Source organism: Chiloscyllium punctatum, chromosome 32, assembly GCF_047496795.1.
Source record: "Chiloscyllium punctatum isolate Juve2018m chromosome 32, sChiPun1.3, whole genome shotgun sequence".
Lineage (NCBI taxonomy): Eukaryota > Metazoa > Chordata > Chondrichthyes > Orectolobiformes > Hemiscylliidae > Chiloscyllium > Chiloscyllium punctatum.
Genome location: NC_092770.1, coordinates 21,035,408 through 21,063,224, shown reverse-complemented (window position 1 = coordinate 21,063,224; position 27,817 = coordinate 21,035,408). Strand labels below are relative to the sequence as shown.

The following is a 27,817-nucleotide window of genomic DNA, read 5'->3' as shown; positions in this document are numbered from 1 at the left end:
CTGCTGAGTTTTTCCAGCAATTTCTGTTTTTGTTGCATTAATGTAGACATGGATTTAAACCCCAATTCAGAGCTTTGAACACATAATATAGGCGGACTCTCCCAGTACAGTCTTTTGTCACTGCCCATTCATCTATCTATTTGTCTATCTATCTATCTATCTATCTATCTATCTATCTATCTTCTTCACTAGATATAAAGATAATAGAAAATTTATCAAAACAAAAAAAGTGGTAAGTGTCCAGTTTGGTCAAAGTAATACATATAAGGGAAATGTACATCGCTTTCCAGCATTTCTCGTTAATGTTTTGGCAGACGAGTGAACATGACTCTCCCTAAAAGGCACCATGTCCACTTTGTCCTTTCAGCTGCCCTTTACAACCCATTTTTGTGACCAAGCTACCTACTATGTCTTTTTTGCCTGAATGTATGTGTGGTTCAGAACACTCCTCTGTAAAAGCCCTTGGGACTTTTTCTTCCACTAACTCCTGAACATATGCGTCGAGTTGTTGTTTAATGACAAAGCTGAAACTTCGATTCTCACATGAACGATTTCATATGAAATAGATGCGCATTGAACAATTTAAGCAGTCTGAGGTATCGTAATGAGGTATCGCAATGCTGAAAAGGTGTTAACAATCCTCATTAAAGCAAATGAATCTGTTTTCTATCCTGTACTGGAGTCTTTCTTATCAAGCCCTGGGGCACCCAGATTGGCAATAGGCTGACACAGCTTGAGTCACAGCAGGAACGTTTCTGATTTATTCACTCTGTACTCTTTGCTCTTTTCTTGTCATCACTTTCAGCAATTCTATCAAGAGGAAGAATCTCTATCCTTGATTTGCCACTTTAGAAGCCTCCTTATCAGTGATTTACCACTTCCGACAAAGACCTTACCAATCATATGACCTCTCAGTTATTCCTTTTCTCATGTGGTGTCAAAGATAAGGAGCACGGGTTATTGCTTGAACTTTTTCACAAAATGTTACCATCATCACTTTCTTAGTCTTTGTATTTGCCTGGTGTGCGTTTAATATGGCTCCTTCATCAGTGCAGCAGCCCAGTACCTCACAATAAGGGCAGCAAGTACAACGTGCAATTCTTCAGAAAGTTCAAATCTCCTTAAACAATTGTTTCTCACTCAACAACGCAAACTGCATTGATATAGCCTATTTTTGTCATTGTTGGATGTCTCATTTTGCTGCTTGAATTGAATGGGGTGAGGCTTTTAGAAGGGGTATTTTAGTCTGACGGATAATAAACCAATTTAGAATGGTCATACTGGGTGGCACACTGGCACAGTGGTTAGCGCTGCTGCCTCACAGTGCCAGGGACTCAAGTTCAATTCCAGTCTTGGGTGACTGTGTGAAGTTTGCACATTCTTCCCGTGTTTGCATGGGTTTCCTTCGGGTGCTCTGGTTTCCTCCCACAGTCCAAAGGTGTGCAGGTTAGGTGGATTGACATCATTAAGTTGTCCAGTGTGTCCAGGCTGGGTAGATTACCCATGGGAAATGTAGGGCTACCGTGATGGGATGGGTCTGGGCGAGATGCTGTTCAGAAGGTCAGTCCAGGCCAGATGGGCCAAATGGCCTCTATCTGCACTGTCGGGATTCAATACTAACAGCAGCTGTTTCATTGAGATGAATTCAAAATAATCATAGAATCCCTACAGTGTGGAAACAGGCCATTTGGCCCAACAAATCCACACCAACCCTCTGAAGAGTAACCCACCCAGACCCATTCCCCTGCCCTATTACTCTAGATTTCCACTGACTAATGCACCTAACCTACAAATCCCTGAACACTGTGGGCAATTTAACATGGCCAATTCACCTAACCTGCACATCTTTGGATTGTGGGGGAAACTGGAGCACCCGGAGGAAACCCACGCAGACACGGGGAGAATATGCAAACTCCACACAGACAGTTGGCCAAGGCTGGAATTGCACCCAGGTCCCTGGTGCTGTGAGGCAGCAGTTCTAACCATTGAGCCACCATGTCACCCATCAATGAGAACGTGCATTTAAAATATATGAGTCTGGCTTTTTTGAGATCAGACACAATGCTGTAGAATCAGCACTTAGTCTGCAACCTATCATCGTGTCCTGCTGTTGGAGGATAGGCAGTAAGGTGAAGTGGACTTCTGTACCACTGCAGGATAGCCCTCTTCCCCTGGAGTGTCTTAACCAGCACCTCCTGCTCTGTATCCAAGAATGTGGCTGTCCCTGGGCCATCCTGAAACCTTCTGAGCACATCACAGCACTCCATACCTTGGTGGAAATGGATGCGTAGAACGCACATTTATAATTCTTTGAAAATTGAATCTAATCAGTGGTGAGCACTCAAGAAAAGAAAAACATCCAGTTTCTATATAATGCCTTTCCTAATCTCCACAATTCCCTGGTGTATTATTGCATAGATTCCAGCCTGGGAAAGGAATGTAGCTTTAAGATAGTGACATAACCTTACAACATGTGATGCTCCAGTACAAAGGTCTTCACTTCTTGTAACCCCCTGCTCAGTGTGATGGAGCCAGTTTAATGTATCCAGTCAGTTATGTACACATAATAATACTGTAATAGCAAGGAAGCACACAACCCAGACTGTCTTTAAGTCTGACATATCATTAGAGGCTAAATAGTTAGCGTTGTTAATAAACTTCAAGGCATCTGTCCCAACAAAATCTCAGTCTGACGCAGCAGCCATCTGATGGACAGCAAGCTCCCACAATCAACAATGAGATAATAACAAATAGTCAATTTTTTTATGTTGGTAGTGGGATAAGTATTAACCAGGAGACTGCGGATAACCCTTTTGCTTAACTTCCAAATGCTGCCATGAGATCTTTACATCCATCTCAGCAAGGAGAGCAACCCCAGTTTTAATGTCACACTTTAAAAGCAACATCTTGGCAATGCAGCACTCACTTGGTAGTGCCAGCCTAGTGTTTTATTCTCTAGTTATGGAATAGGACTTTGAGCCGATACTTTCTAACTGAGAGTTGGGAATACGACCAATTGGAATAATTCAGCCAATAACTTACTTGCATGTTTCTGGTTACCTCCTTCAGGTATGTACAAATTATTATAATCATATTTAATTCTAAATTTAGATTTTTTTTGATGATGAGATGGGGGTATCACTGGAAAGGTGAGCAGTTGTTGCCCATCTGTAAATGTCCCTTGCACTGAGTGGCTCACTTGTACAGCCATAGAGTCATAGAGATGAACAGCATGGAAACAGACCCTTCGGTCCAACTCATCCATGCCAACCAGATATTCTAACCTGATCTAATCCCACTTGCCACCACTTGGCCCTACCTATCCATATCCATATACTTATCCATATACTCATCCGGATGCCTTTTAAATACTGCAATTGTACCAGCCTCCACCGCTTCCTCTGGCAGCTCATTCCATACACACACCACCCTCTGTGTGAAAAGGTTGCCCTTTAGTTCCCTTTTATATCTTTCCCTTCTCACCTTAAACCTATGCCCTCCAGTTTTGGACTTCCCCACCCCAGGGAAATGACCTTGTCTATTTATCCTATCCATGCCCCTCATGATTTTATAAACCTCCGACGCTCCAGGAGAAAAAAGCCCCAGCCTATTATTCAGCCTCTCCCAATAGCTCAAACTCTCCAACCCTGGCAACATCCTTGTAAATCTTTTCTGAACCCTTTCAAGTTTCACAACGTTCTTCCAATAGGTGGGAGACCAGAATTGCATGCAATATTCCAAAAGTAGCCTAACAAATGTCCTGTACAGCCGCAACATGACCTCCCAACTCCTGTACTCAAGACTCTAACCAAGAAAGGAAAGCATACCAAACACCTTCTTCACTATCCTATCTACCTGCGACTCCACTTTCAAGGAGCTATGAACCTGCACTCCAAGGTCTCTTTGTTCAGCAACACTTGGACAATCAGAGCTAATCACATTGCTTGAGACACATGTAGGCCTGAGCAGGCAAGGACAGAGTTTTGTTTTTTTTTATAAATATTTTTATTGAGAGCTTTGATTTTTACAACCAGCAATGATAGTTTCATGATCATCATTCCTGAAACTAACTTCAGCTTGCTGATCTTATTCATTTTATTTAAGTTTCACCAGCTGTCATAGTGGGATTTGAACTCATATCCACAGAGCAGCAGACTCATTATCTCTGGCTTAATAGCCCAATAATATATCACTACATCACTATGTCTGAATTCTGGATGTTCAAACAACTTGATATATCAATGATTTAGATGAGGGAACTAAATGTAATATCTTCAAATTTGCAAATGACACAAAGCTGGGTGGGAGGATAAACTGTCTAGAAGATGCTGAGATGCTTCAGTGTGATTTGGACAAATTGAGTGAGTGTGCAAATACATGGGAGATAAAGTGTAAATGTGATTAGCTGTGAGGTTATCTACTTTGGTTGCAAGGCAGATTATTATCTAAATAGGGAACTAGGAAGAGGTGCAATGAGACCTGGGTGACCTTGAACACCAGTCACTGAAAGTAAGTGTGCAGGTGCAGCAGGCGGTGAAGAAGGCAAATGGTATATTGTCTTTCATCGCGAGAGAGAGTTTGCACAGATTGTCTTCCTGCAATTGTAGAGGAGAAAGTGAGACTGCAGATGCTGGAGAGTCAGAGTTGATAAAGCTTGGCACTGTAAAATTGTTGAGGGCATTGGTGAGGCCACACTTGGAGTCTTGTATGCCGTTTTGGTTTCCTATCTGAGGAAGAATGTTCTAGCTGTGGAGGGAGTGCAACAAAGGTTTACCAGACTGATTCCTGAGATAGCAGAACCAACGTATGAAGACAGACTTGATTAGTTAGGGGGCTATGCAGGGGATCTGCAGATTATGCATTTTCATCATTACGAATGATCCCATGTAGGGGTGTAATTTTAAAGACCCAACACATGAATGTTTCATATATTTACAGACAGCTGCTTTCCATTGTCCTGCATTGAGTTCTGACTTGAGAACAAGTTAACTTGTGGTGGACTTAAGAATGGAACCCATTCACAACCCAGAGACTGTCTGTATTCACTGATGTTTAGGAAAATGAGGCAAGATCTCAGAGAAACCTATAAAATTCTAGTAGAATGTTTGTGTTTGCCATGGAGTCCAGAACCAGGAGTCACAGTCTGAGGATACAGTGTAGGCTATTTAGAACTCAGAGGATGAGCAATTTCTTCACCCAGAGAGTGAAGGACCTCTGGAATTCTCTACCACAGAAAGCAGTTGAGGTCAGAGCACTGAATTGAGAAAATTGGATTGGGTACAGAGTTGGATGATCAGCCATGATCATACAGGAGGCAAAGCAGACTCAAAGGGCTGAATGGTCTACTCCAGCTCCTAGACTCTGTTCTGTCTGTCCTACAATGCCAAATGATGAAATTTGAACTGATTTAAAAATAAAAACAAAAGCTGGCCTCATATTGACCATTACTGATATTATAAAAACTCATCTGCTTCACCAATGTCCTTTAGGGAGGGAAATCTGTCATCCTTACCTGGTCTGGTCTACATGTGACCCCAGACCCACAGCAATGTGGCTGATTTTAAGAACTCTCCAAAATGGCCGAACAAGCCACTGAGTTCAAAGGCAATTAGGATGACGCCCATTTTAAGAAAAGCCCACAGCATGAAATACTTTATATAAACGCATTTTTGCTTCACAAATACAAAAGCAAATCATTGCAGGTCGTTGACCATGACATGTTAGCGGCTTCTACTTCGACAGAAGCTGCCAGAGTTGCAAAATATTTCCAGAACGTTCCGTTTTTTTATTCCTTCAATCTTTCTCTGATTCACACTGCATGTCCTCTGGCTTTGTGGCCAATCCACAAGTAAAATCGTGACAGGTTCAATGCCTTTTTACTGACGATTTAACTCTTTGCGAGCATTCAACAGTGATCTTATCAATAAGGAAACATGAGGTGGCACTCAGTCAATAGAGATGGTGACATGAATGAGTGTTGCTGTCACCACTGTGAAAGCACACTGCAAGTCAGGCTTTCAGTCCTGAGGAAGGAAGCCTGTCTCACCAATGTCAACAACAACACCAGCAGCAGCTGCTTAGGCAGCACACTAATTGATATAGATAATGGGCTCAGGGTTATTGTGAAATTTTGTTGATGGTTCCACAAAACTTTAATGGATCCACTTTACTTGGTCAACAAGAACTAGGCAGCGAGGCTCATGCAACAGACGGTGTAAGAACGCTGGAAGCAATTCACTGAAGATTTACTGGACTAAAAACAGGAAGTGACAGGTCATACCATGAGGCAACGTTAGACAGGGTAGGCTGGAGGTTAGAAGAGTTCAAGGCCATCCTGACTGAAATGTGTCGGATCCGGAGGGATCTTCTCAGGACCAGTTTGGAAAGAACGTTTCCTCTTAGAGTCATAGAGATGGACAGCATGGTAATAGACCCTTCGGTCCAATCCGTCCATGCTGACCAGATACCCCAACCCAACTAGTCCCACCTTCCAGCACCCGGCCCATATCCCTCCAAACCCTTCCTATTTATATACCCATCCAAATGCCTCTTAAGTGTTGCAATTGTACCAGCCTCCACCACTTCCTCTGGCAACTCATTCCATACACGTACCACCCTCTGTGAGAAAAGGTTGCCCATAGGTCTCTTTTATATCTTGCTCCTCTCACCCTAAACCTATGCCCTCTAGTTCTGGACTCCCCGACCCCAGGGAAAAGACTTTGCCTATTTACCCTATCCATGCTCCTCATAATTTTGTAAACCCCTATAAGGTCACCCCTCAGCCTCCGATGCTCCAGGGAAAACAGCCCTATCTTATTCAACCTCTCCCTATGGCTCAAATCCTCCAACCCTGGCAACATCCTTGTAGATCTTTTCTGAACCCTTTCAAGTTTCACAACATCTTTCCAATAGGAAGGAGACCAGAATTGTACACAATATTCCAACAGTGGCCTAACAAATATCCTGTACAGCCGCAACATGACCTCCCAACTCCTGGACTCAATACTCTGACCAATAAAGGAAAGCATACCAAATGCCTTCTTCACTATCCTATCTACCTGCGACTCCACTTTCAAGGAGCTATGAACCTGCACTCCAAGGTCTCTTTGTTCAGCAACACTCCCTAGGACCTTACCATTAAGGATTTATACACTTAAGTGAGACTTAATGGTAAGCTCCTAGGGAGTGTTTCTGAACAAAGAGACCTTGGAGTGCAGGTTCATAGCTACTTGAAAGTGGAGTCATAGGTAGATAGGATAGTGAAGAAGGCGTTTGGTATGCTTTCCTTTATTGGTCAGAGTATTGTGTACAGGAGTTGGGAGGTCATGTTGCGGCTGTACAGGACATTGGTTAGGCCACTGTTGGAATATTGCGTACAATTCTGGTCTCCTTCCTATCGGAAAGATGTTGTGAAACTTGAAAGGGTTCAGAAAAGATTTACAAGGATGTGCTCTCGTAGGACAATCTAGAAGTAGGGGTCACTCTTTAAAATTCAAGAGGGTCATCCTTTTAAGAGAGGGATGAGAAGAATTGTTTTCTCACACAGAGTTGTGCAAATTTGGAAATCTTTTCCTGAAAAAGTTAAAAATTACACAACACCAGGTTATAGTCCAACAGGTTTATTTGGAAGCGCTAGCTTTCGGAGCACTGCTCCTTCATCAGGGGGGTCACAACCACCTGATAAAGGTGCAGCAGTTCAAAGGCTAGTACCTCCAAACAAACCTGTCGGACTATAACCTGGTGTTGTGTGATTTGTAACTTTGTCCACCCCAGTCCAACACCAGCATCTCCATATCACTTTTGTGAAAAGGTGGTGGAAGCAGAATCCTTGAATGTTTTTAAGCAGAGGCCGATCAATTCTTGATAAGCAAGAGGGTTGCTGAGGTAGGTGGATCTGTGGAGTAGAAAATGTGTTGCTGGAAAAGCGCAGCAGGTCAGGCAGCATCCAAGGAGCAGGAGAATTGATGTTTCGGGCATCAGCCCTTCTTCAGGATTGAATCAGGATCTGTGGAGTAATCAGGTTCTTACTGAACAAAGGATCAGGCTCAAGTGACTCAGTCACATAATTGTGCTCCAATGTTTTGGTTCACTGTATGTCTATACAAAGGTATTAATATCCTTTCTCAACGGCCAGCCTTTTACAGTTGATTGTTGGTTGGTAAGAACAGCAATGTGACTAAATAGAGTTGAGATAAAGTTGAGAAGTTATTGAATTGAGTAGTGAAACAAGTCTAAGGGTTTGAATATCTTTTACTCCTCCTTTGGATTATTAAGTGTGATGTTAGCTGCAGCTGCCAATCCTCTTGCCACTTTCTTCCCTACTCTCAAAACTCTTCATCCAATAACTTGGGGCAGCACAGCGGATCAGTGGTTAGCACTGCTACCTCACAGAAGCAGGGACACTGGTTCAATTCCAGCCTTGAATGACTGTGTGTGGAGTTTGCACATTCTCCCTGTGTCTGGATAGGTTTCTACTGGGCGCTATGATTTCCTCCTACGGTCCAAAGATGTGCAGGTTAGAGGATTGGCCATGCTGATTTACCCTATAGTGAGCAGTCTAGGTGGGTTAGCTATGGCAAATGCAGGGGTACCTGGATGGGGTGGAGGACTGGGTCTGGGTGTGATTCTCTTCGGCAGGTCATTGAAGACTTCAATGGGATAAACGCCCTCATTTTGTACTGCAAGGATTCTAAGTTTTCAGGCTGTGGGACCTGTCTTCACTTTGCCTCCCCTTTTGTCATGTTCAGGATCTTCGTCTGCACAATACAGCAGGAATAGAAGTTGATGTGAATCTGGATGGATTGATATTTTCCTCTAACCTCTTCCACCAACTATAGGAGGAGACTATTCAGTGTCTTAAGTTTGCTCTGCCACTCAATGAGATAATGGCTGGCCCATGGCATCATCTCACTTTAGCACTATCCACTAGCTGCTGGATTAGAGCAAAAGCATTTCAATCTAAACCCTATAGGAGCAGAAGTAGGTCATTCAGCCCATCGAATGTGCTCTGCCATCCAATGAGATCATGACTGATCTGATAACCCTCAACTCCAATTTCCTGCCTTTTCCTCATAATTCTTGATTCCCTTACTGAGTAAAAAAAATCTATTTCAGCCTTGAATATACTTAATGTCCCAACCTCAACAATCCTCTGCAGTAAAGCAGTCCATGGATTCACTACTCCATGAGAAAAGAAATTCATCCTCATCTCCCTCTTCAATATATGACCTTGACACTGAGTTTATTCCCTTTGGTCCCAGATTCTCCCACAAGGGAAAACAACCTTTCAGCATTTATCCTGTCAAGTCCACCAAGAATCTTGAATGCTTTAATTAGGTCACCTCTCATTTTTCTGTATTCCAATGAGTATAGGCTCAACCTACTTGACTTCTCCTCATAAGACAGTCCCTCCATACCTGGGATCAGCCCTAGTGAACCTTCTCCAGACTGTCTCCAATACCAGAAATATATTTCCTTTGATAAGGGGCCCAAAACTTGTCAGAGGATTCCAGCTGTAGTCTGACACATTATGTAGTTTTAGCTAAATATACTTTTGTATCTATTTCTTTTGAAGTAAAGGCCAGCATTCTATTTGTCTTCTCTATTACCCATTGAATTTGCATGCTGGCGTTTTAAGATTGATGCACGAGGATTCCAAAATCCCTCTGTTCTGTAGCTTTCCACAGTCTTTCTTCATTTAAAAAAATAATATCCATTCCACTATTCCTCCTGCCAAAGTACATGTCCTCACATTTTTCCACATTATACTCCATCTGTGAAGTGATGGACCACTCACTTAATCTAGTCTACATCCCTCTGCAGATTCTTTGTGTCATCTCACCATTTTCTTTCCCTCTATTTCAGTGTCATCCATTAACTTGGTCATTGTACATTGACTTCCCTCATCCAAGTTATTAATACACATTGTATGTAATTATGGTCCCAGCACTGATCCCTGTGGCACACCTGTTACAGTCTGTTCAATGACTCATTTTGATCCACAGTAAAAAACAATTTTGAATATTGCACGGTTCATTTGTAAGTAGATTCAGTACTTTATGGGCATGTATTATACATTGACAAATTGTTTAACTTAATTCATTTATTCATAGGATGTAAGTGTTATTGGCTAGTCCAGCATTTATTGAGACACCATTAACTTCCCTCGAGTTACCTTCTTGAACCATTGCAATCCACATAGTGTAGGTATACCCACAAACTATAAGGAAGGGAGCTCCAGGATTTTGACCCAACGGCAGTGAAGGAACAATGATATATTTCCAAGTCAAAATGACGTGAGGCTTGGAAGGAAACTTGCAGGTGATCACTTCCCATAGTTGTGCTGCCCTTGTAATTCTGGGTGGTAGAGATCACAGGTTTGAAAGATGCTAAAGGAAGCTTTGATGAGTTATTGTGCATTTTGTCGATGGTATGCACTGTTACAACTGTGTGTCAGGGATAGAAAGCGACTAAGGTGGTGGATGGGGTGTTGATTAAGTGGTCTGCTTTGTCATGGATGGTGCTGAGTTTTCAGAGTGGTGTTGGAGCTGCACTCATCAAGATGACTGGGGAATAGTCCATCACACTTTTGACTTGTGCCTTGTAGATACTGGACTGTATTTGAGGAGGCAGGAGCAGAGTTATTCATCACAGAATTCCCAGCACCTGACCTGCTGTTGTCACCATTATATTTATATGGTTAGTCCAATGTAGTTTCTGGTCAATTATAACTTCCTAACATGTTGATGTCGGTGGTTTTAGCCATGGTCATGCCATTGGAGTCAATAGTTGGATTCTCTCTTGTTGGAGATTTGTTATAACCCTGCCTTTGTACAGTGTGAATGTAACTTGACACTTGTCAGCCCAAGCCTAGATAGATGTTGTCTTGGTTTTGCTGCTTTTGGACATGGATTCCATAGTCACCATTAGACTAGCTTTTCATTTTAATTCCAAATTAATTGAATTCAAAGTCAACTGCTTGAAAACTCTCTAACTGACAAATATTCATCAGTGGCAATCACCAGCATTGTGAATTAGGATTTCCAGGACTTCCTCAGGTCAATGATGGGCAGCTAACAACTGTTCACCCATGCCCCTTAGCTCTTTCTCACAGACAGTAATCATTACAACTGTTTCCTAAAAGCAGGATGTTTAAAATCTGTAGAAGACATAACCTACAGAAGGATTAATGGGCCCCCGTTATCAATAAGGAAACATCAAGTAGGATAACAATGATAAGGCCAGGAAGACAGAACTCTCTATGGTGCACCCTGCCTCACCAAGTTAATTATTGATGCAATTGTTTGTGAGATTGTGTCTAAACATGCTCAGCCTATGCTTACAAATGCCTTGTTTGGAAAAAAAATGAAGAAAAGTAATCACATTCCTATAGCACTTTTCTACAGCATCCCAAAACGCTTTGCAGTCAGTTAAATATCTTTGACGTGTTGCAATGTAAGGAAAAGCAGCCAATTTGGGCTCAGTGAGATCCCAAAATGGTGATGAAGTATAACAATGATGTCAACTGTCTTGCTGATGTTGGTTGAAAGTTAAATACAGACAAGGACTTTAGGGAGAACTTCCCTGTCCAGTCTTTAAATAATCCCCATGGGATCTTTCCCATCCACCTGAACAAGCAAACATTAGATCTGATTACCCATAGTGTGGAAACAGGCCATTTGGCCCAACAAGTCCACACCAACCCTCTGAACAGTAACCCACCCAGGCCCATTCCCCTACCCTATATTTCTCCCTGACTAATGCACCTAATATAGTATGGGCAATTTAGCATGGCCAATTCACCTAACTTGCACATCTTTGAATTGTGGGAGGAAATCCACGCAGACACAGGGAGACCAATGTAAACTTCACACAGACGGTTGCCTGAGGTTGGAATCAAACCCAGGTCCCTGTTGCTGTGAGGCAACAGTGCTAATCACTGAGCTACCGTGCCGCCTTCGCCTCATCTGAAAAATGGCATGTTCGCCAATGGAGCACAGTGCACCTGGAATTTGTATGCAAGGCTCTGGAATGGAGTTAATCAGTTACAAAGATGCCAGATTCCTCAACTTTTGCTGGCAGTGATATTGGAACTGTAAGGAAGGAACATGGGAAGCATTTTCCACTTCCTTGCCCTTGGAGGATTAACCTTAATCAGTCCATGATAGGAGAATGGAAAAGCAATCTTTTCTTTGAGATTGCAAGCCCTCTTGGGTCTGCCAGTCTTTCTTGGAGCTTCCCCAGTGCAAATCAATGGAACTTTGCTTGCATGAGATCCAGGCCTAGTTTTACATCTCAATCTTTGTTAAGTCTTGCAATAAAGAAAGTTGCAAACTACTTGCAACATAGAAACACGTCACTCAATCGAACAGGTCCTGTCACTACTGCTTTCATCTACTCCCCCCAAGAGACTGGATGCCATTTTTTTCTGCATTCTCCCATGGAATATGGGCATGACTGGAAAGGCCAGCGCTCGTTGCCCATCCCCAATTTCCCATGATTCAGTGATTTACTGAGCCATTTTAGAGGGCAGTTAAAGTCAATTACTTTTCTGTGGGTGTGGCATCTGCATGTAGACCAGTCCAAGTGGGAATGGCAGACATTCTTCCCAGAAGGACATCTGTCAATCAGATGTGACTTTACGCCAATCGCTGATAGTTTCATGATCAGAATGACTAGAACTAGCATTCAATTGCAGAGAAATCATTTGAATTTGAATTTAAGACCCATTAGTTGCCACAGTGAGGTTTGAACCCATGTCCTGAGAGCTTTAGCCAAGGTCTCTGGATCACTTATCTAGTGAGGTGAGCACAACACCACCATTGCCCCACATCCATCGTACACCACTCTCAGATCCACGATCGTCCTACAATTAATAAGTTACAATCACCCTGTCCCTCTCTGCCAAGTCCTTATGCTCCATGTTAGACTTCTCCCACCCCCATGCTTCTGTTCTTTGCTGCCTTATATGAATACTTAGCTTCCCCTTAAATCCATCTATTTCTTTGTGGATAGTCCATAGTCTAACCACTGTTTAATAAACCAGTTTCCCCTAAAATTCTCATGGGATTTATTAGTGACAAACTTACATTTCTCATATCTGGTTTGGGTCTTGCCCAACATATAAAATCCACCTCAAGAGAAAAACTCCCTCTAACCAATCAAACCTCTTCATAATTGTAAAGAACTGTTTCAAGTTTACACCTTATTCTTCTATTTTCTAGAGTAAGAGACTTTTCAATCTCTCATATCTGCTATCATTCTTCCAAATCTTTACCTTTCCCTCTTCAGTGCTTTCACCCACACCTTTTATAAAGTTTATACACTTGATTATTACCTGCTCGTTCACGTCTTCCCCCCCTACAGAGCTGTTCCCAATCCTCAACAGCTTCAGGACTGAATATTAAAACACCTTGTGCAACAGTGTTTGAAACAGATATATTGTATTGGAGTTTGATGAAACAAAAGTCATTGGTTTGACAAATGTAGATGCAATCAATTACATCTAAAATAGTTCCATCAGTTTTTGTTGAAAATCTTTGAGTAGTAAAAGTGTTGAATGGAGATCCATAGAACTACACTTTTGGGGTATATTTGCAAAGATTCTTCCTGAGACTAAAAAAGAATAAAACTGGATAATAAATTTGTTGCTTAATTGGTTTAGTGGAGAACAGAGAAATGAGACCATTGGAGTGACTATCACAGAGCAATCCTACAAGAATTCCAAGCTAAGAGCCCTCCTGTTCATAACTGTTTTAAAGGTTTTCATGAAAGTATCACATTAAAAGAAATTAGCAAACAGAGAATGCTGGAGAAACTCAGCAGGTCTGGTGGAGAGTCAAACAAAGTTAATGTTCAAAATCTGGTGTGACTTCTTCAGCAGGATCCTGACCAGTGACAATTTTGCCAGGCCATTCCTGAAAAGCATGGATGATGGAGTGAGATCATCTCAATATTGAAATGGGTCTTGTCTCTTGTTTCTCCCAATTCTGACACACACCTCATCATTTCCCATGGTGTTCAGACCCCTGTACAAATCCAACCTTGGTCTCAATTTAACATCTCATCTGAAAGGCAGGACACGTTCCCTCAGTATGGCACTGATGTGCCAACCTGGAATATATACTCAACTAGGAGAAAGTGAGGACTGCAGATGCTGGACATCAGAGTCGAGAGTGTGGTGCTGGAAAAGCACAACAGGTCAGGCAGCATCCGAGGAGCAGGAGAATCGACGTTTCGGGCATAAGCCCTTCATCAGGAATGAGCCTCATTCCTAATGAAAGGCTTATGCCCAAAACGTCAATTTTTCTGCTCCTCGGGTGCTGCCTGACCTGTTGTGCTTTTCCAGCACCACACTCACGACTATATACTCAACTATCCAGTGAGACTTGAGCCTATCCTCAGAAGCAAGCATGCCGCCCCTGTAAGCTTGTAAGAGATGTTTTAAAGCTAGATAAGGTTAATTAGAATTAAGAAAGACATAACATAGATACAATACATTTCTACATTACACCAGGAAGGATAGGAGGAATTGCAATGATACCAAGGTGATATTGCACACCAGTCAATGGAAGTAAGTATGCAGGTGCAGCAGGTGGTGAAGACAAAAATGATATACTGGCCTTCATAGTGAGAGGATTTGAGTACAGGAGTGGGGATGTTTTGCTGCAATTGCTTAGAACCTTGGTGAGACCATTCCTGGAATACTGTGTGCAGTTTTGGTCCCCTTATTTAAGAAAGGAGGTCTTGCTGTAGAGGGAATACAGTGAAGGTTTACTGGTATGGTTCTTGGGATAGCAGGACTGAGGTATGAAGAGAGACTAGATTAGTTAGGGCAATGTCCACTGGAGTTTAGAAGAATGAGGGGAGAAACCTATAACATTCTAACAGGACTAGATGCAGGCAGGATGTTCCCAATGACCAGGCAGTCCAGAACCAAGGATCATTGCCTAAGGATACAATCTGGGCCAACTAGGACTAAGATGAGGAAAGATTTCTTCACCCATAGAGTGCTGAGCCTGTGGAATTCTCTACCACAGAAAGTGATTGAGGCCAAAACATTGTATGTTTTCAAGATGGAGTTAGACATGTTTCTTAGGGCTAAAGGGATTAAAGGGTATGGGGAGAAAGTGGGAACAGGGGACTTAGTTGGATGATCAGCCATGATCATATTGAATGACAGAGCAGGCTTGAAGGGTTGAATGGCCTACTCCTGTTCCTATTTTCTATGGTTCTATGTTTCTTAAGAGCTTTAAGATGAGACGATTCTAATATGGCAAATCTGATTACAAAAGTTTATCCTTAAAGAATGTGAATCAAAGAGTTTGTAAATGGATAAGAGAATGAAGATAGCAACACAGTACAGATGGATTTAATAGTACCTTCCTGATTTTAACAAGTGTATTCCTGTGCAAAATCACCTAATTTTAATTACTGATATTAACAAGTGTGTACTTGCTTACCAGCAGAATATGACTGTATATTATAAATGGGGTAAAAACAATGACTGCAGATGCTGAAAATCAAATACTGGATTAGTGGTGCTGGAAGAGCACAGCAGTTCAGGCAGCATCCAACGAGCAGCAAAATCAACGTTTCGGGCAAAAGCCCTTCATCAGGAATAAATATTATAAATACTGTGTCCTATAATATTGATAATTTTCACTAAAAGTAGCCGTCAGTTACCGTATCAGTGATTCCTCAATCAGTTTTGAAATGGGTTGTTTAATGATATGGCAGCCTCAGGTTCTGGTACTATGGTAGTCATCCAAAAACCTGAACTAAACAATTACTGTACATACTTCTCTTCCTCTGTGAGTAGCTGGGTAACTTGACTGCTTACATTTTTTTACGATAAATTAATTATCACTGAATCTACTGCATTGTTAGAAAAAACCTATTCACTAATATCCTCCAGAAAAGAGAATTTGCCATCGACCCCAGTCTGTGACTTTAACCCCAGATTAATGTAGTAGACTCTGAACTCTCCTCTGAAATGATCCAGACAGGCACTCACTACCGTCCTCCTTAGGGCAATTATTAATTTAGAATGAACAACACCTGCATCCTGCAAATATATTTTTAAAATAATCCAGCATGCAGAACAGCCCTACTTCTGTAAAGCTGATCATTTGGTTGTTCCTGCTTTCTGAACTTGTTTGAGATGTAACAGACTCAGGAGTTTGAGCAGGAGCCACCGGAGATTGCATAGCTATGTGAATACCTGTAGGAGTTGTGGTGCAATAATATCTTGTAGTACAAAGTTATCCTTGCGAGCACTAGACTTCTGTGCAAACAAAGTTCACCAGTCAGAGTCATAGAGTCATAGAGATGTACAGCACGGAAACAGACCCTTTGGTCCAACTCGTCCACGCCAACCAGATATCCTAACGTAATCTAGTCCCACCTGCCAGCACCCAACCCATATCCCTCCAAACCCTTCCGATTCATATACCTATCCAAATGCATTTTAAATGTTACAATCGTACTAGCCTCCGCCACTTCCTCTGGCAGCTCATCCATACATGCACCACCTTCTGTGTGAAAAAGTTGCCCTTTAGGTCTCTTTTATATCTTGCCCCTCTCACCCTAAACCCATGCCCTCTAATTCTAGACTCCCCCACCCCAGGGGGGACTTTGTCTATTTATCCTATCCATGCCCCTCATGATTTTATTGTTGATTTGTACACAATTCAGAAACACAGTGCAGGACAATGTAATGTACCTGTTGTTAAGTACAGGAAAGTTTGTGTATCACATCTTTAAAATTACAACCCTGTATGGGATCACATTCATAAGTACAAGCATTCATAATTTGGACATTCATAAATTGGGGATCCCATGTATTATGGGTCACTCTGTTGCATTTACTTTATGGTTGCCAATTAGCTTTGTTGGCTGGTTTGCAATAAAGAGGGACACCAACAGTGTGGCTTCAATCCTTGCATCAGTTGAGGTTACCATGAAGGCCCCAACCTCTCCCCTCGCCTGAGGTATGGTGACCTTCAGGCTAAATCAACATTAGTTGCCTCTCTCTAATAATAATGTAGTCTTCTTGGACTGTGCTTTTCCATCACCGCACTCTCGATTCTGATCTGCAGTCCTCACTTTCTCCATCACCTGCAGAGGTTACCTTCCCTTGTTGCGGTGAAGAGCTATCAATTAACTAACTCGTGTTTGGAGGCTGATTGAGAATATGAGGCCTGTTACTGAGGCCATACCCAGGTAGGGCCTGGAGGGAGCTTGTCAGCGGTGGCTGGCCTAGGGTCTTGGCAAGGCTTCCTAAAATCACCAACCTCCCTACCTCCCTACCTCCCCACCCACCCCAACTATCCGTAACCCTAACCCTAACTCAACTGAAACCATGGCTTCAACCAGTTAGCCTTAGCCAGATACAAACTTAGTCAGGGGCTACCTCAAGATGGAGCTGACCTTGTAATTTCCTATGACAGCAAAGGCACTTACCACTGGCAAGTGAACTTCCCCTCTTTCTAAATGTTCAGGACCTTTGATTGATTTCCCAACTTCAGGGTCCCACACCTCTCCTCATTAGCCCCATCCTGAGATGGTTGGTGACACCAGAGGCAGCCTCCCAATTGGATCTCAGTCAGAGTGGGGTTGAGGCCCAAGTCCTGAGTCATGCTCTGAGCTAATGTGCAGAAGACTCCAGCCCCAATTCTTGGCACAGGGAGTGATGGGCCAAATGGCCTCCTTCACTGATGTGCTAATCTCTGATTGAGTGAGGTTACTCCCCCAATCCCTTCTCCCTGTTGCCTCCTGGCCTCTTCAAGTAACCAGTGTATACATTCCCTGAGACCAGTTACATTTCAGTCAAATATTACAGTTACCATTCACCTCAAAGCAAAATGTCAACAAGCAGCTACTGAGCATTATCAGAAATCGTCACCAACTCCTACAAACATTCACTGGACATAAAGATCCATAACCCAATGAAGTGCAACTTGACGGCTTGATATTCTCAATCCAAACCCCAATTTGGAAAATGCACTGCCCTATTTGAACCCAATCTTCAATGACCGCACTCTCCCTGAACTGTACCCTGGCTGCTCATCAATAAGAAAACAAAGTCTTGCATTGATTAGGCACCAGTCACAACTTAAGGAAATCCCGACGTTCTTCCTAACCAATGAAATACTTTCTGAAGTGATTGTGGGTTGTGGGTTGTGAAGTGCACCACTCGATTTGTGCAAAGCAAGCTCCTACCAACTGGTCCAGGAGTAAAATTCACCAAAAATCCTCAGACAGCGCCTTCCAAACCCATCACCTGCAGACATTACCTTCCCACATTGTGGTGAAAAGCTATCAACTAACTAACTCGTCATGAAGGACAAGAGCAGCAGATAGGGGAACACCACCCCTCAATGCCACTCACCATCCTGACTTGGAAAGATACCATCGTTCCTTCACTGTCACTGGTTCAAAATCCTGGAATTCCCTCCCTAATGACCTTGTGGGTCAACCCACAGCAGGTGGACTGCGGCGGGTCAAGAAGGCAGCTCAGCACCACCTTCTCAGGGTCGGCAATGCCCACATCCCTGAGATGAATAGAAAAATTACAATGACTAGACAACACATTGTTAGCTTAAAAGTTAAAGGCTACCTAAATGTGAGTTGTCTTGATAAAGATAAACATTAGCTAAGACACCGAGGAACCTTTATTGTTTCTTTGAAAGAATGCCATCAGATAATTGCTTTCTGTCTGAAATAACACATACACTCTGGTTTAATGTCTCAGGGGAAAGACAGCATCTTTGGGTGTGCAGCACTCCTCCAGCACTGCACTGAAATGCACTGCACTGGGAAGGAACCTGAACACAAAGGAGGAAAGTCTTACCTATTGAGCCATAGCTGACACCTTCAGGCAACGAAAATCCCTAACTTTTATTCTCACTCAAAGTGGGACAGAGGGAACCACTGTTAAATCATTGGGATTTCAATTTTGTAATAATGAAATCTGGTGTGAAGCAGTCATGAACAGATCCTTACCTATGCAGTCAGGTCCCCAATAGCCAGCACAGCATTCAATGTCTGCAAAATCCTTCACACATGTGTGACGACAGCCTTGCACAGCCAGGGAGTAAATCCGGAGTGGAATGTAATACCTTGCACAGAATTTTAAAAAACGAAACATTGCAGCCCACATAATCATAAAAGAAACTCAAACATTAGCAGCAAACGCTTGCATCTGATTTTTTTCCATGCTCTATGTCTCTCTGGTACTGTACCTGCAGTCCTTAATACCGGTATTATTCGTAACCTTAGTATAACCGTTTGGACATTGGATCCTTGTGTTCAAGGTGCAGGATTGACATTCAGTCTTGCTCGTGATGAGAGTTCTCCGCTCACAGCGATTTGGTTGAGGCTGAAGTTATAAAGAGATGTACACTGTAACCATCATCGTTAATCGGACTTAATCCTTATGTCTCAGAGTGTGAATTGGTGATTAGTTATGTAGCACAGAAAGACAGACATTACAAACAGAAATACACACATGCACAGACAGGTATATACACAGTGGGAGACACACACACTGACAAACAGCATATACAAACAGATACACACACACATTAACAGACAGACACATACAAACAGATACATGCACGCATACTGACAGACAGTCACAAACAGATACACACACATACATGGACAGATATGCACAGACACAGGCACACACACATTGACAGACACATACAAACAGATATAAATACACACACATATACGGATAGATATGAACAGACATACGCACGCACACATTGACAGACACATACAAACAGACATGCATACATAGACACACACACATAGACAGACAGACAAACAAACACACAGACAGACATACACATACACACAGAGACACTCACTGTGGTACATGGTCCGAATTTATCCACAAAGTATTTAGAAAGCTATGATTGGATGCAAGTAACTTTGATTCATTTTAAACACAACAATTACAAATTAAACAATCTCCTGGAAAATGTACAATCACAACGCAATGCAACATGGACCTAATGACAAGAATCTTGACATTGCAGAGTGTTGCACCACATTAGGAGGCCATACAACCCATAGCACCTTTGCTGGTGCTTATGAGAGAACTATTCATGTAGTCTCACAATTTCCTTACAGCCCTGCAAACATCTCATTTTCAAAAATATAACTAAATTTCCATTTATTGATTATTAATGAAACTGCTTCCACTGCCTCTTAAGGCAATGTATTCTGGACCACAAAATAAAAATGCCCCATATCTGCCTCCACCAGAACTTTTAGCCAATTGTCTTTTAAAATGGACATTGCCCGTGCTCATCCCCTTTCAGTTTATGGCAGTGCTTGAATGTGGCCCTCTAACTGGGGGGAGGGGGGGGGCTCTTGGGTGTAACATTGTTAATGAACAAGCAACCTCTCACCAGAGATGAAATTCTGACTTACCGCACCTCCAAGTAAATTTCCAGGCATGCAAGCTGTCATCACAAGTAAGGTCAGAGTGACTGGGAAGCTCACAATCCACTGTCCGCTCATTTCTCCCATCAGTGTCCCCAGTCCTCTTTAGAATTCGTCCTCTATTTTCCTTGTCGCTTTAAAACAAAACTAAACTGGACTGAATTCCTCTGCTGTTTTCCTTTGTGGCATCCTGTGCAGTTTCTTCCTTCCCATCGCCTTGCCTTTTTACAGTCTACCCTCTCGTCCTCCGCCCACCAACCCCCACCGCCCCCCCCACCTTTGAAACACCAACTGCCCCCCCCCTTTTCCTGCAAACACGTACCATCGAGTGCTGTACTTGCTATCTAAAACTGCAGGACACTCGATAGCTGTCAACAGGCTGCAGAAACTGCAAGCCTGACACCTCGTTTTCCTCGTGAGTTTTTTGTCATTTTTACTGTAAACAATACGGCAGAACTGAGGCTGGAAGTTGAGAGGATTTCCTTGTCAGCTCCGCCTATTTTGAGAGGGAACTTGCCCTGCCCCCCAGGTGGCTTTGAATGGTGGGCGGGGTGGGAGTGTGGGAACGCGGAGGGCAACCATTGGTTTCTGGGATACCTCGAGGGTTACACTGGGAGCTGAGCTGAGGCTCTCACAATACATTTTCGCATCTGAGTTGGAGGATTGGTGGGGTGCGGCGTGGGTTCAAATCCCACTCTAGGGCTCAGACACATGATGCCAACCGACAGCAACAGTCCAGATGTGTGGGGGGAGGGGGTGTGGAGTGGGACGTATGTGCGCTGATGTGTGTGTGTGTGTCAGGTTAATGCATGCTACACTGCCAAACATGGCTGATTTTGGGATCTTGCTGTTTTCAAGTTGGGCGCCATGCATTTTCTAGAATCACAACGGGTCCAAACATAAAGTAGGTGCAGTGCTTTGGGGACATGCCGACAGCAGCAGAAGGCACTATGCTAATGCAGGCTCTTCCTTTTCTGCAAAGGCGGAGGGGTTGGTGCTGGAAGTTTTCCAGGAAACCGCCCCCTGCCCCTTTGCGGACTGTGGGATCCTCGCCGAGTGGCTGTGCGGAATTTGCTGGGTTTTCCAGTGAGGACAACCACGTCAGGCATTACGGAGAGCTCCAGGCTGCTGGACTAACTCAGGAACACAGGAAATGTGAAACCCAGTGCAACCCAATGATGTAACCACCTCCCCACCCTACCCTCTTCGATGAACTCATACGGCAACAACCCAGCTTTCTAGCTAGCCTATCATAGTAAAAGATGCTGCAATTCTGCTTCCCAGTCACGAAGGAGAGATTATCTCTTTCAAAAACACACACACTGTTTCCTGTGATATCATGTGAGGGCAGCTCACTTCTCTGAAAGGTGCAGGATGACTCACTGTTTGCAGAGGGAAGATTGTCCGGACAGCAGCCTATATCAGAAGGGAGAGTTACACACTGACTATGTGGCGTCATGTTTAGCAGAGGTGCAATGACCATGGGTGAATGTGAGGGGAGAATAGAAAAACTGAGTATTATTTAAACAGGGTGATACTGCAGAATGTAGCAGCACAATGGGATCTGGGTGTCTTTATACATGAACATTACCACATAGGCACAGCAACACTCATTGAAAATTAAACTCATTGCAAGAGGTCTAAATGGAGGAATGCCTTGTTACAGCAGTGCAAGGCATTAATGAGACTACACCTAGAGCACTGCATATAGTTTTGGGTCTCTGTATTAAATGTGGAATTGATGGCAGTGCAGAAAACACTTACTGAATTCTGGAATGAAGATATTTGTGATACTTGCCTCACTGTTAGTATGAGTTATTGGACTAGGCATGGGTGAGGTAGTTTGTTGCCACTGATGCTCCTTTTGCCTTGGGCCTATCTAATCATTAGTGAGAGGGGATAGACCTCTGGGACATCTACACGGAAGTGGCAGATGTCTTCATTAGCAAGATAGTTTTTTGCATGGCAGCATTACGTGTAAGGACATAAGAATATAATAACATTTATGAGCACAGTGGCTCAGTGGTTAGCACTGCTGCCTCACAGTGCCAGGGACCCAGGCTCGATTCCAGCCTCAGGTGACTCTCTGTGTGCAGTTGCACATGTTCCTCATGTCTGCATGGGTTTCCTCCGGATGCTCCAGTTTCCTCCCACAGTCCAAAGATGTGCAGTTTGTGTGAATTGGCCATGCTGAATTGCCCATAGTCTTCAGAGATGTGTAGGTTAGGTGCATTAGTCAGGGGGAAATATAAAGTAGTAGGGGAATGGGTCTGTGTGAGTTACTCTTTGGAGGGTCAGTGTTGATTTGTTGGGCTGAATGGCCTGTTTCCACTCTGTAGGGATTCTATGACCTCGGAGCAGGAGTATGCAATTCAGACCTGGGCCTGCCTCACCATTTAATACAACAATGGCTGATCTCATCTTGGCCATAACTCTGCTTCCTGCCCTCTCCCCATAACCCTTCAACCCTTTACTAATTAAAGTCTGTCTGTCTCTTCCTTAAATTTCCCACTATCCCAAAATCCACCACACTCTGAGATAGTGAATTTCACAGATTAATGACTCTCTGAGAGAAGTAACTTCGCCTCATCTTGGTCTTATATTTGCTAACCCTGATCGCAAAAATATGACCTCTCGTTCTATATTGCCTCACAAGGGAAACATCCTCTCGAGATTATTTTGTCCATCTCCTTTAGCATCTTATACACCTCAAATCAATCTCCTTTCATCTTCTAAACTCGAGACAATATAGGCCTGCACTGCTCAGTCTCTTTTTATAAAGCAAACCTCTCATCTCTGGAATCAATCAAGTGAAACTCCTCCAAACTTCTTCCAATACTATTAAATTCCTCCTCCAACAATTTAAATTACTAGTAAGGTATAGCTACCGAGGACTCTCTGATGTTGTATAGAGGCCAGTCCATTTTCTTCACTCAAAGTCTATGTGACGTCATTAGTCTGGGATGCAGCAAATTCAATTTCATCCTCAGCTCTTCCAGTGTTGTCTGGTGGGGAATGATTGGGCAGGTTGAACCTTTGCTCACTGGAGTTCAGAAGAACAAAAGATGATCTTATTGAAAGATAATGGATTTTGAAAGGACTTGACTAAGTATGATTGCATCTGAAAATGTGTTGCTGGAAAAGCGCAGCAGGTCAGGCAGCATCCAAGGAGCAGGAGAATCGACGTTTCGGGCATAAGCCCTTCTTCAGGAAGGGCTTCCAGATTCCTGAAGAAGGGCTCATTCCCGAAACGTCGATTCTCCTGCTCCTTGGATGCTGCCTGACCTGCTGCGCTTTTCCAGCAACACATTTTCAGCTCTGATCTCCAGCATCTGCAGTCCTCACTTTCTCCTAGGTATGATTAGATATTTGCCTTGTTGGAAAATCTGAAACAAGGAAATAAAGTTTCAGAATAAGGAGTCTATCATTTAAGAGGTGGAAGAGGATGAATTTCTTCTCCTAGAGGATTGTGACTTCTTGGAATTCTCTTTCCCTAACAGCAGTAATGACTGGGTCATTGAATAAATTCAAGTCTGGGTTCGACAGATTATTGATTGACAAGGGGGTCCAGGCTTGTGGAGAAGCAGAATAGAGTTGAGTCCACAAACGGAACAGCTACAATCAATATGCATGCTGGAGCAGGCTTGGGGGTGTTGGTTGGCCTGTTCCTGCTCTTATTTTTTATTATGTTATGTTTTAATGATAGCTAAGCACTCAATGAGAGGCCTTACCCTGTAATCCTGGAATTGATTGAACTGTAACTCTAATGAAATGCTTGACTAAATAAGAACTACTAATTAACTGTTCCTGTATAGTAATATTTCATAAAAGCATACTTGGAAAAGGTAAATTCAGTAAAACAGATTGTCTCACATGCAATTCCAGCAGCAGGAAGAGAACCCAGGTTTTAGCTGTAACAGAGAGAGGGATAACCGCTTCCGCATCCAGCTTTAAGACCACAGTAGTTGCAGAAAGCTGAAACTAAGAACCCTGGTTGTTTGGGTCCCCATCCATTCAGACTGCTTCTATTGTTCCAATTTTTAAAAAAAACCAAGACACGACAAGCTGTATACATTTTTGGCTTTGAGCAGACTGCTCGAGCCTATGTCTCAATCTTTCTTCATACAACCAACCAGGAGAAAGTACACCTCTTAAAGTCATAGTATTGTCATAGCTGCTATGAAGCTATGACGGTTAGTTATTGAACTAGGGATCAAAAGAAGAGAGATGTGCATTTATACAGCGGCGTTTACAATCTGAGGACATCCCAAACTACTTTGCAGCCAATTAAGTACTTTTAAAATATAGTTGCTGGGAAAACCCAACAAGGTCCTGCAAACAGGAATATGATTGATTTCAGATAATCTGTTTGAGTGATGTTGGCTGAATGATAGATTTTGTTCAGGACACCAGGGAGAGATTGGAGGGAAGAGTGATTATGAAATTACACAAATTTTGTCAGTAGCTATCTTGTTAAAAGAAATATTGTCACCAAAACATAGCAACACCCAGCCTCTCTGATTGTGATTGGCAAGAACAACATTATAATCATATGAAGATCCTGTTGGATCCAATAGAGCGATATGGATAGAAATAAAGGGTGGAAATGGCATCAAATGGTAATTTGTCCCATCTTTACACTGTTTGCATTGTGATTTATTGTGGAGCAGTACTTTGTGGGCAGAGCTGGCAATCAACAGTAAGGCATAATTTCACTGTAGTTTATCTTGTACTCTTGTAATTATTCAGAGTGCCTATGCCACTATTGAACAATACACAAAAGGCTTCAGTTCACTTTGTAAGAGAAATGGCTTCTCTCAGCTCAGAATTATTACAGCTGGTTACCCAGAAATATCGGGAAGTTCTGTTTTTGTCTCTGAGCAATATCCCTCAAGGTCCTGGTGAGTGCAGAATGCCTCTGCCAGGAACTCTATGGTAAACACAAAAAACAGCACAGGAAGTAGGTGTTCAGGAAGTGCTGGAAGGCTTGAAGTATAATTCCATCCATCTAAAATACCGCTGAGGGCTCAGTACAGATGGTGTCAATCCAGAGGACATCCAAGCAATGGAACTGGTCAAAATGCTGGGACTCATTTCGGAGAACCAATAAAACATGGGATTGATATGTACTGGACCTACTTGTTTTGTACTGTTCAGAGTGGAACCCCTGTATGACCAGTACATTCATTTCCAAGCGTTACTAGTTCTTTCTGCAATCACTGAAAGCCTAAAATTTGCCCATTCAACTCCCTCCTCCTCACTGTCCAACGGCCCAAACACACCTTCAGGGTGAAGCAGCAGTTTATTTGTATTTCTTTCAGTCTAGTATGCTGTGTTCACTGTTTTCAATGCAATCTCCTTTACGTTAGTGAAATCAGCTGTAGATTAGGTGACCACTTTGAAAACACCTCTGCTCTGCCCAGAAGAATGACCCCCAACCTTTCAGTCACTTGCCATTTCAATAAACCACCTTGTTCTCGCACTAGCATTACTGACCTGGGCCTGATGCAATGTTCCAATGAAGCAGAACACAAGCTCAGAACAAATCCTAATTTTCCATTTAAGCTTTACCACTTCGAGGTCTCAACAGTAAATGCCATAACTTCAGAAACTGATTGTTTTATGCCTGTTTGCTGTATTTTTCTTACATTCTTTCCACTCCCCACCATAGCCCCACCACCTTCTCTTGTTTACTCTTAGTAGCGAGGACCCATTCTCTCCCTTTCACATCCTAATTTACACTCATTTTACGTCTCTTTTTCTCTTTCGCCACCATGATCAATCCCCTTTGATAGGATCTCTACACCATCTGTCCCCTCCCCTCTCCTCTGCCTCTGTCAAAAATAGTGATAGAGATCTCCCAACACCCATCAGTTCTGAAGAAGACTCCAAACATTAACTCTGTTTTTATCTCTCCACAGACGCTGTCAGACCTGCTGAGTTTCTCCAGCTTTCTCTGTGTTTGTTTCAGATTTCCAGCAGCCACGGTGTTTAGATGGCTTTTGTGTTACTCGTTCTCTTCTGGTTTTCTGTCCGAACTGTGGGAGCACATTCACTTAAGGAAGGTGGTTGACCACTACTTTCTCAAGGACAATGGATTACAGATGCCAGCAATACCCATATCCTACAAATCAATGCTTATAAATGATGGTATTGGTTACCTCTTGCCAGCATGTTTGCCTCTCAGTCACCAGGTTAGGAATTCAACTCCACTCCAGGCCACTTTAGTGCAGTACAGTGTGCTTCACTGTTGGAGGTGCTGTTTTTCAAATGAGCTCTCAAATGGACGTAAACATCACATGGCATTATTCAATAAAAAAGATGTCATCCATGGTGTCTTATCCAATATTCAAGCACCAAAAAATATATGTATTTCCCCTTCGCTCTCCTCTGTATTTCTAACAGCAGTTGAAGAAGATGGGTTACCACTTCCTCCTCCAGGATAATTAGGGATGGGCAATAAATGCTGGTGTAGGCAGCCATCCCCACATCTCATAGATAAATTAGGAACGGCAGAGGCTAGAAATCTGAAATAAAAGCAGAAAATACTGAAAACACTCAGCAGATGAGGCAGAATCTACAAAGAGAAGATTTTAGGCCAATAATCTAGAAGGCGAGATGTAACAGATTTTTAAGCAAGGGAAGGGAGTTAGCAAAGGTATGAACAAAAGAAAAGGTCAGTAATAGGGCAAAGGGCAGAAGTGTAGAGTGTAGGAGCAGGGTAAAGAAGGAAGGGGTTGATGGTGCAAACCCAAAGTAGATGATAATGGAACAAGCAAAAGGATAGAATCCCTACCCTCGTGGAAGAAGGCCTCAGCCCATCGAACCCACACTGAAGAGCATCCCTTCCAGACCCACTCTATCACTGCATTTCCACATGGCTAATCCACCTACCCTGCACATTCCTGGACACTATGGGCAATTTATCATGGCCAATCCCCCAGGACTGGGAGAAAATCAAAGCACCCAGAGGAAACCCACGCAGACAACAGGGAGATGGTGCAAACTCCCTGTGCCCAAGGCTAGAATAAAACCCAGGTCCCTGGCGCTGTGAGACAGCAGTGCTAATCACTGAGCTGCTATGCTACCCCTAGATGAGCTTAGAGAAGGTGTGAATGGCAACAGTAGAATCTATGACTGTATCTCCTGTCTGACAATAATAACAGTGGTCTTAGTGTGAAATTATTGAACTCAGTGATGTATCAATTCTGAAAAAGAGTCATGTTGGACTCAAAATGTTAACTCTGTTTCTTTCTACAGTTGCTGCCAGACCTGCTAGGTTTCTCCAACATATTCTGCTTTGACTTTGTTTTTATTTGGCTGGTTGTAAATTGTATATTGAATAGATGAGGCATTGTTT

General features: G+C 42.9%; 1 protein-coding gene across 1 annotated transcript in view; it reads right to left on the bottom strand.

Annotated features, from left to right (window-relative positions):
* The window catches only part of stab2 (stabilin 2), a 175,702-nt gene extending 155,016 nt beyond the window's left edge, over positions 1-20,686 (bottom strand). Inside the window, exons 1-3 of the mRNA XM_072551848.1 lie at positions 20,446-20,686; positions 19,245-19,381; positions 19,006-19,121 (exon numbers count right to left, since the gene is read on the bottom strand). Coding sequence (XP_072407949.1) covers positions 19,006-19,121; positions 19,245-19,381; positions 20,446-20,544 — 352 coding nt within the window. The 5' untranslated portion in view covers positions 20,545-20,686. The remainder of the gene's footprint in view (positions 1-19,005; positions 19,122-19,244; positions 19,382-20,445) is intronic.
* Between the last annotated feature and the right edge of the window lie 7,131 nt (positions 20,687-27,817).